Source organism: Rhinopithecus bieti, unplaced genomic scaffold (genome assembly GCF_001698545.2).
Source record: "Rhinopithecus bieti isolate Rb0 unplaced genomic scaffold, ASM169854v2 scaffold_18688, whole genome shotgun sequence".
NCBI lineage: Eukaryota > Metazoa > Chordata > Mammalia > Primates > Cercopithecidae > Rhinopithecus > Rhinopithecus bieti.
In genome coordinates, this window is record NW_016809492.1 from 1,573,193 (window position 1) to 1,583,327 (window position 10,135).

General features: G+C 39.6%; 1 protein-coding gene across 1 annotated transcript in view; it reads right to left on the reverse strand.

The window, feature by feature from the left end:
• Positions 1-10,135, reverse strand: part of PRKAR2B (protein kinase cAMP-dependent type II regulatory subunit beta) — a 114,399-nt gene that overhangs the window by 34,364 nt on the left and 69,900 nt on the right. Inside the window, 1 exon segment of the mRNA XM_017889585.1 lies at positions 4,642-4,694. Within this exon segment, the coding sequence (XP_017745074.1) occupies positions 4,642-4,694 (53 nt within the window).

Consider the following 10,135-nt stretch of genomic DNA (forward strand, 5'->3'; position numbering starts at 1 on the left):
TCGCCCCCTTTTTTTTTTTTTTTTTTTTTAAAGACAGAGTCTTGCTCTGTCACCCAGGCTAAAGTGCAGTGGTGCGATCTCGGCTCCCTGCAAACCTCCGCCTCCTGGGTTCAAGTGATTCTCCTGCCTCAGTCTCCTGAGCAGCTGGGATTACAGGTGCCCACCACTGCGCCCAGCTAATTTTTGTATTTTTAGTAATAAAAAAAACAGGGTTTCACCACCTTGGCCAAGCTGGTCTCGAACTCCTGACCTCGTGATCCAGCCCCGCCCCCGGCCTTCCAAAGTGCTAAGATTACAGGCGTGAGCCACTGTGCCCGACCCAATGACCATTTCTAAGTAGTCTTTGTTTCTCTGCCTCACCTCCATCACTACAGTCTACTGCTCTCCTCCTGTTTCCCTTTTCCCTTACCCTGCCATTACTCCTCAGCACCCAGAGTCCACTCTCTGTAATTAACCTCACCAGTAAAATCCCTCTTCGCTGGGGAAAGTAAACAGTCGAAAGCAGGTGCAGTCTCTGACACTGCGGCTCCTCTGCACTATAGCCACCTGCTCTGAAGATGCTCTCCCACATTTTTCCTCCGGGGCTTGGCGTGATCCCACCTCAGGGATCTGTCTCTGGGTCACTGAGGCCTCAGCAATACACCCAAATTGTGATTTTAGTGTACCAGAGGCCACTTTGGTTTTCATTAAAATTCATTCCTGATTTCAGATAAAAATGTTATTTGTTAAACAAACGTAGCATAAATACATGCCAGGTACTATTTTAAGGCTTTACTAATATTAACTCATTTTATCCTAGTGATAGATCCCATGAAGCAGGTTAAGAAATTTAGAGCTAAGGAAATCAACTTGCCTAAATCACTTGTCCAGTGTCATCCAGTCCATAAGGTGCAGAGCAGGATTCATGCCAGCCAGGCCAGCTACAGAGTCTATACTCTAAACCAGGGACCAGCAAACTACACCTGCAAGCAAAGCTGTTTTTGTATGTATGGCTTCTAGGCTAAGAATAATTTTACATTTTTTAATGACTGGGGGGAAAAATCAAACAAATGATAATATTTCCTGACACACAAAATCTATATTAAATTCAAATTCAAATGTCATAGTTTTAATATAACACAACAGATGTGTCTTTCATTGATGTATTACCTACAGCTGCTTTCAAGCTACTACAGCAGAACTGAGTAGTTGCAGAGTAGTTGACTCCTCAAAGCCTAAAATATTTACTCTCGGAAAACAGTGCATTTTTCAGTTTAAAAAAAAAAAAACTTTGCCAACTTCTGCTCTAAATTTTGCTGCCTTTCCATTAAAAAAAAAAAAAGAAAACCAGTTAATAAGTAAGGTTTAAACTTAGACATTTTCTTTAAAGAACGCTGTATATCGATTGGGCACAGTGGCTTATGCCGGTAATCCTAACTTTGGGAGGCAAAGGTGGGTGGATCACCTGAGGCCAGGAATTCAAGACCAGCCTGGCCAACAGGGCGAAACACCATCTCTACTAAAAATACAAAAATTAGACAGGTATGTGGTGGTGCACACCTGCAGTCCCAGCTACTCGGGAGGCTGAGGCATGAGAATCGCTTGAACCCAGGAGGCAGAGGTTGCAGGGAACTGAGATTGCACCACTGCACTCCAGCCTGAGTGACAGAGCAAGACGATTGTCTCCAAAACCAAAAAAACAAAAAATCAAAAAACAGAAAACAAAAAACAAAAACAAAAACAAAACAAAACAAAAACACTGTATCTATGCTGTTAGGCAAGAGAAATCTACACAAGGTATTTTCGTATTTGTCCCATCCATTCTCCACACAGAGCTGAAAATTATCTTTCAAAAGTTTAAATCAGGATACTCCCTTCTCCAGCTTAAAACCTCAATGGACTCCATCACGTTTGGTGAGAATTAAATCCCCATTCCTTCCTTCTCTACCCTCACTGCAGCCATTTGGCCCAGCTCCACCTGCCTTCCCCTATGCCAGGCTCAGCTCCATCTAAAATGCACTAAGGGGGCTTCTGGCAAGACTCTCTGCCTGCCCATCCTTCCAGCCTCACCTCAAGGATGCTTGTTTCAACCATTCCAGAGTATCAGAGCCCCTGCTGGCTTGGGGCTTGTGTTTGGATCCCTACAGTGTTTCACTGTTTCTTTAGCACTTCATGTTTTTTAACTTTTCATTAATGTATTCACTTGTCTGCTTCTCTCTCTAGACTGTAAGCTCCAAGAGGGCAGAGATTTGTCCATTTGCTCACCACTTTACACCTAGCACCAGACCAGATATGCAGATGGAACTCCAAAACATTTTTGTGGAGAAACATAGAAATACTCTACCCTTAAGTTTATCAGCTGTTCTCTACCAGTTTCTACATGCTAGATTTAGACAACCCTTAAATTTTCATTTATTAAAGGCATTCCAACTAAAATCTGTTATTTTCCAAAATGAGTCTTAAGTATTTACATTTTCTTTGAATTCGTATCAGAGGATAAATTTCTGTTTATACTACAGACTTAAGGATTTGGTGAGTCTCAGAGGTAATACAAAATGTCCAAATGAAATGTAATTTTATCACAACACAGTATACATTTTTCTTATAGATACTTCCCAATATGCTTCTGGATCTAAATAATTTTGAAACCTGTAATAATCATTCCCAAGCATGTGGTGTGGTATGCCTCATAGTTTTTGAGACCAAAATAAGTACAATTTTTAGTAACACACTTAGAGGAGAGAATACTCAACCTAATTGATAACCTAAGGTACTTTGCTATAATCAAACATATAATTAATACATTAATTACCAAAAAAAACTATTAAAAATAACTTTAAAAGGTGTTACAGGGGACAGCTCTTACGGTAAAGGCCCAACCACAAAGATTCCTCCTCCTCTAGTAACTGCCCTTATTTATAGAAGTGGTTCCCAAGTAGGTTGGACTTGTTGACCATGGCCCTATCCTGGGCCAGAGCTGAGTGCATCAGAAACTCTTGGGAAGTTGGAATTTTGAACTGAGAGACACCGTAACAGAGATGAGTAGCTGAGCCCCTTTCAAAGACACTACGCTAAGTCTTACACTCTGGCTCTTGATGGACCCCAGAGTTGAGCTGGCTCCTGCCTCCCAGGCCTACAGCTTGGCCTTTGAATGCTTTCTGTAGTTCAATATGATCTCCAAGCATTTGTCTGATAATCTCTCCCCAGTGATTTCTTTTTCACATTTGTCTTGATAGGGTTAGGTTTTACACAGCCAAATGAATCTTAACTGGTATAGCCTCCCCAACAAAACTGTTAGAAATTAGCTGGAGTGAACCTGCCAAAACACTTTATTTACCTCATGAATTAAATGGCAGCTAAAATTCAAGGCCAAACAGCTTTTGAATCAATGAGATACTGCATATTGTTTTTAAACTGTATTGCAAATGTTCATTAATTTAGGTTTTTATTAATTTAAACCAGCTCATCTCGATTGCTCTTATCCCAATTACTAAATTTTATCATATCCATTTATACACACATATAAAGAATGCATGTTGTCTTCAATGCCACCCAGTACTGTTTCTGCTAGATACAGTATACGGGTATAGTAAAGTATATGGTAGGCAAGGTCTAGTTTTTCAGACTATACAGAGGGGTAACCGTACATCACAGATTAGTAAAAATACCTTAATCCTAAAACAACATCATTTCCAGGCTAGGATTTATAAACTTCATGAAAATAACTGAAGTTCTAATAGTGAGAAATGAGCTTCCACAATCCTGGTAGTGGGAATCCCCATGGGTCCAGGAATAAAATGGGATTTCAAGATTTTCCATGTTGTAAGCCTCCCGATACCACTGCATTTTACATATGTTTCAAGGAGCTTAATGATGTAATGACTTAGGGACGTAGTATCTGCTTCTCCACAAGAAATCTCAATCTTACTTAAGTACTTTTCAGAGCTACAAAAATAAGTTTTTGTTTATACTGTTTAAGGCCAAAGAAACAAGAGGCACTTTTGCAACATACGTACTCAAAAAAAGGGGAGGAGGGTGGTGCAGAAATTTAATTACTTTCCATTTCCAGGCATAGTCATCTCTTAGTTTACTTTTTACTAAATAAACAATAGAACTGAGCTGAAAGACATAGCTTAAAAACTGCTGAAATCACAGTGGACAAATTCTTACAAAAACATTAGGGCCTGCAAGAAGTCAGCTGCTGAGCAAACGATGAAGACTCACAGATTTCAAAAATAATCCTAACTGCTGTACTGACACTGGATGTGATTTTACTGTGATTTGTTTGTTTCAGAGTAACTTTCTGGTGTTATAAATTAATAGGAGTAGGAGGTCTTTCCCAGTATTTTTGTTTACTAGAAACACTGTCTAAGAAAAATAGTATTATCACTATGAGAAAGACAGCTGAAAACATTTTTCATCACCAGGATATATTTTGTAAAGAGATAAAATATATCTCTTTATACTCTTCAGATAAAAATAATTCTGCAAGACTCAGCAGGAGTAGGCTATTGGAGATGAGACTAAGAAAAGAAATAGTCAAAATAATTCCATCATGTCTCCTGTTAACTTGCATGCCTGTTAACATCTTTTCTATGATTATTTCCCTTAAATATGACAAGGGCATCAATTTAAAATTCATTCATTCAGTAAATTACATACCCTGGACTCTGCATCATCTTCTTCTTCATCAGGATTATAAGCTTCTGCACATACTATAAAAACAGAAATGAACATCTTAGATTGTTTCATCAAAAACCATACTGCAATGAGTACATCGTTAACACTTAATGAACAAAAAGAGTACCACAGTATAAAAAACCATTAATTCACCTCAACCAGGGGAAGCAGTCTACCCCCCAAAACTGGTTTCATATTGCAATTTATAATTTACTTAAAAATAAAGCTGTATTTTTGGGCATTGACACTTTCTGATTTCTCCCATTTAGAGAAACATAGCCTAAACCCTTTCATTTTCATTTCCAAGGCATAGTATCTAAACATTACCTAAAAGAACAGAAACAAAAGAAAAGGCTGTCTGCCATGAAATGATCAATTTAATCATATAGTTGTGACTTTCACAAATTATCCATAATCTAAATATTACGGAACAAATATTAACACTTTGTGTATTTCAGGGACAAATATTAACATTTTGGATATTTCCTTCCAGTCTTTTTTCTGGGTTGAGTTTATATTGCATATGCAACTTAAAAACCTGCTTTTTTCATTTAACACTATAAGAATTTTGCATGTCATTAGAAACACTGTGTAAATACTGCATTTAAGGATTGTAGATTATCATACGCTGTAAATAACTACTTCTCCAATACTGAACATTTAGCTGACTTATATTAAAACAACTTTGCAATAAACACTTTCATGCATCGATATTTGTCTACATTTCAGATTATGCTGTAAGCATTATTCCCAAACTTATTTTGGAGGGTTAAATGGTATGACCATTTTTAGGGCACATTTATCACCATGTTTCTTTCTAGAAGGGCTGTACCTATCCATTGTCCTATCAAAAATATGTAATAAGACTTCCCTGACTGTACAACAGAATTGGATGCTATTGGTTAAAATCTTTGCCAATTTAAATAAATAATTTAAAATTTTTTTAAATTACTAAATTTGAACTATTTTCAAATGTTTACAGGACGACTGTATTTCCTCCTTTGTCCTTATCTATAGGAAATATCTGGTTTTCTTTTTGACTTAAATTAGTATTTTCATACCACTTTATCTGTCATATTACTCAGAATCATTTTATCCAATTTGCTTTTCAATTATAACTACAAGGTTTTATAGATTATGCATGTTTATTTTAATGTCATGACATCTATGAAGAAAGAAAATTCCCCAATGTGTTTTAAACCCAGCATTAAACATCACAGAAGTATCACTTCTTTTGACCTCGAAAACCCTTTCCTTATTTGCAAATCTAAAGATTTACTTCTTTTTTCATTCAGTTGTTTAAAGGTAGAGCTTTTTACATGTACTATATTTAATCTATACGGAGTTTATTCTGGGATAGATAAAAAATTTAAGTACAAAGAATAAATGAAAGGCTGACAAATGTCTTCCTAGGGCCCTCAGGGTGGCATCGAAAGTAGTATCACCTTTGGTACCACTATTCCCATTATTATACCATAAAACACTTTCTTTCCCCCAGGCACCACTCTATACACCTGGACCAGTGACTCTTAACCAAGTCCTACTGTGCCCTCCACAGGAGGGTTTCCGCCTCTGTGACATTTTAATTGTCATAACTACAGGGGGTTAGAGGGATGCCACTAGCATCTACTGGGTACAGGCCAAGGATGCTGGAAACATCCTACGATGCACCAAACGCCCCGCCCTGAACAGAAAGAACTACCTGGCCAAAAATGTCAACAGTACCGAGGCTGAGAAACCCTGATCTAAAGTACATCATCTCATTCAATCTCACATCAACCTTAAGGTAGATGTTAATGTCATCACTTGACAGATGAAAGAGTAGGGCACAGGAAAGCCAAGATCATGCATCCTAGTAAGTGACAGGACCCACATTTTATCCAGGATTGTCTGTCTTGACTCCAAAGCTCTTGCTCTTAACCACTATTCTACACATGACTGCTTTGGTGAATTTACCAGCATAATTCCTGGACTTCAACCTTCAGTCTCAGAAATGTAACAGAAATGGACCAGTCATGTAGAAGCAGGCTCACATTAAAGAACCTCACTGACATATGAAACCAGAATGCCAATTTACTAATTACCTTCCTGAATGAAGGATCGGACCAGCACAACTAGCTAGATCTCTCCCTGCTGGAAAACCAAAGAAGCAGCCAAGTCACTACTGAAAGATTGCTTGGTGAGCAGGAAATGGGAAATAGGAAACTTTGTTAAATAAATTGGGCCGGGCGCGGTGGCTCAAGCCTGTAATCCCAGCACTTTCGGAGGCCGAGACGGGCAGATCACGAGGTCAGGAGATCAAGACCATCCTGGCTAACATGGTGAAACCCCGTCTCTACTAAAATACAAAAAACTAGCCGGGCAACCTGGCGGGCGCCTGTAGTCCCAGCTACTCGGGAGGCTGAGGCAGGAGAATGGCGTGAACCCGGGAGGCGGAGCTTGCAGTGAGCTAAGATCCGGCCACTGCACTCCAGCCTGGGCGACAGAGCGAGACTCCGTCTCAAAAAATATCAATCAATCAATCAATCAATCAATCAATTGAATGTTTCATGGCATCAGGCTGGACAGCCTGCAGCACTCTACAGGGATGGCCCTGCCAGTGTGTCCAGGATACTTTAACTGGGTTGGCTGCAACTCTCTAGAGAGCACAAGGACATCTACTTCTAAAGCTTGGCTCTCTAACTTTCTGTCCCCAGAGACAGCCAACTTCATAGGCAGGACTGCTACATAATTTGTATGGCCCAGTGCAAAACAAAACAAACAAACAATAAAAACCATATATGGGCCCCATCTTCAAAAATTAAGACTTTCCAAAGGACAACAAGAGCAGAGCATTAAACCAAATGCACGGCCCTCGTGAGTGCAGGGCCCATGAAGCTGGCCATGTTCATGGGATTGACACATTCAACGAGGTGGCAGTAGGCAGTAGGCAAGATATTTGGTTAAGATAACTTGTTTTACATATACACACCCACCCACCCTCTGTTGATCTTATTTTTTAATTACTGTTGATCTTAAATTGTTGATCTTAAATTTTAATTCACAGAAAGCAATCCTAATTCTCAAATTTCTAAATGCCTAGCCCCCAAGCCCTAACTAAAAATCATCTGGAGTAAGAATCTATTATTTTTCCAAATACTTTATCAATCATCTCAATATTATTACCTAACACTCTGTTGATTTGTGATATCCACTTTACCACATAGTATGTTTGTCCATATCTGGGCTATCTGTTTCATTGAACTACATATTGTGCCAATACTACAAGGACTTAGTTACTGACGTTCCTGTTGCAATTGTTTCACTACATTAGAATTCATCTACCCCCACCTTCCATAGCCAAATCAAAATAAAGTATCTGCAGTTTTGTAAAGCTGTCATCGTGCCTTATAGCTCTTTATCATCACTTAAACTGTTTCTTCTGAATGGAACTCCCTCCAATCTCCTTTCCAAGCCAACCCTTCTCTCCAGACTCAACTAAAAAGTCAGATGGAGAGTCACATCTTGACCTTTCACCTACAGAGAACTAATTCTGGAAACTCCACTTCTGTGCTCATCCTTTGCACTCTCGCAATACAGTGGGAAGAGCTCATTATTGCCATTTACCACACTGCATGCTTCTAAAGATGTTACAAGCTGCTTGCCTCTCCAGGCTGAGGCGTAGCCCTCCAGGGACCAACTGTATGCTCTTGTTCATCTCTGTATTTCCCTAGCACTGACCTGGCACATTGCCTACTAGCTCAATGCACTTTTTTTTTTTTTTAAATAAATGACTGGTTGGTGAACAAACAAGCTTGCAAGGTCCTTGAGAGCAGAGATGTCCTTTTTTTAATATCTCACAATAATGTATTTGTATTATACACACTCAAACACACATTGAATGAATGAATGAATGAATGAATGAATGAATGAATGAATACTTGCTCAATGTTAAAATGTCCTACACAATTTGTCCAAGAAATGGGGACAGAGAGGATGAGTGAAAATGAGAGCCTTTTGTCTTACTCACCAAAAGTCCTGGCACAAAGATTAGGAGGTCAGTAAATATTTCTGTAACAAATAAACGAAGAGGAAGGTTCCAAGATGGCCAAATAGGAACAGCTCCAGTCTACAGCTCCCAGCGTGAGCAATGCAGAAGACAGGTGATTTCTGCATTTCCAACTGAGCTTTGAAAAGAATAGTAGTTCTCCCAGCACGGAGTCTGAGATCTGAGAACAGACAGACTGCCTCCTCAAGTGGGTCCCTGACACCCAAGTAGTGTAACTGGGAGGTACCTCCCGGTAGGGGCCAAATTACACCTCACATGGCCAGGTGCCCCTCTGAAACGAAGCCTCCAGAGGAACGATCAGGCAGCAACATTTGCTGTTTTACAATATTCACTGTTCTGCAGCCTCCGCTGGTGATACCCAGGCAAACAGGGTCTGGAGTGGACCTCCAGCAAACTCCAACAGACCTGCAGCTGAGGGTCCTGACTGTTAGAAGGAAAACTAACAAACAGAAAGGACATCTACACCAAAACCCCATCTGTACGTCACCATCATCAAAGACCAAAGGAAGACAAAACCACAAAGATGAGGAAAAACCAGAGCAGAAAAGCTGAAACTCCTAAAAATCGGAGCACCTCTTCTCCTCCTAAAAATCGGAGCACCTCTTCTCCTCCAAAGGAATGCAGCTCCTCACCAGCAATGGAACAAAGCTGGACAGAGGATGACTTTGATGAGTTGAGAGAAGAAGGCTTCAAACTTCTCCGAGCTAAATAAAGGAGGATGTTCGAACCCATCGCAAAGAAGCTAAAAACCTTGAAAAAAGATTAGACGAATGGCTAATTAGAATAACCAATGCAGAGAAGTCCTTAAATGACCTGATAGAGCTGAAAACCACAGCACAAGAACTACATGACACATGCACAAGCTTCAGTAGCTGATTCGATCAACTCAAAGAAAGGGTATCAGTGATTGAAGATCAAATGAATGGAATGAAGTGAGAAGTTTAGAGAAAAAAAGAGTAAAAAGAAATGAACAAAGCCTCCAAGAAATATGGGATTATGTGAAAAGACTAAATCTATATCTGACTGGTGTACCTGAAAGTAACGGGGAGAATGGAACCAAGTTGGAAAACACTCTTCAGGATATTATCCAGGAGAACTTCCCCAACCTAGCAAGGCAGGCCAGCATTCAAATTCAGGAAATACAGAGAATGCCACAAAGATACTCCTCGAGAAGAGCAACTCCAAGACACATAATTGTCAGATTCACCAAAGTTGAAAGGAAGAAAAAAATGTTAAGGGCAGCCAGAGACAAAGGTCGGGTTACCCACAAAGGGAACCCCATCAGACTAACAGCGGATCTCTCAGCAGAAACTCTACAAGCCAGAAGAGAGTGGGGGCCAATATTCAACATTCTTAAAGAAAAGAATTTTCAACCCAGAATTTCATATCCAGCCAAACTAAGTTTCATAAGTGAAGGAGAAATAAAAT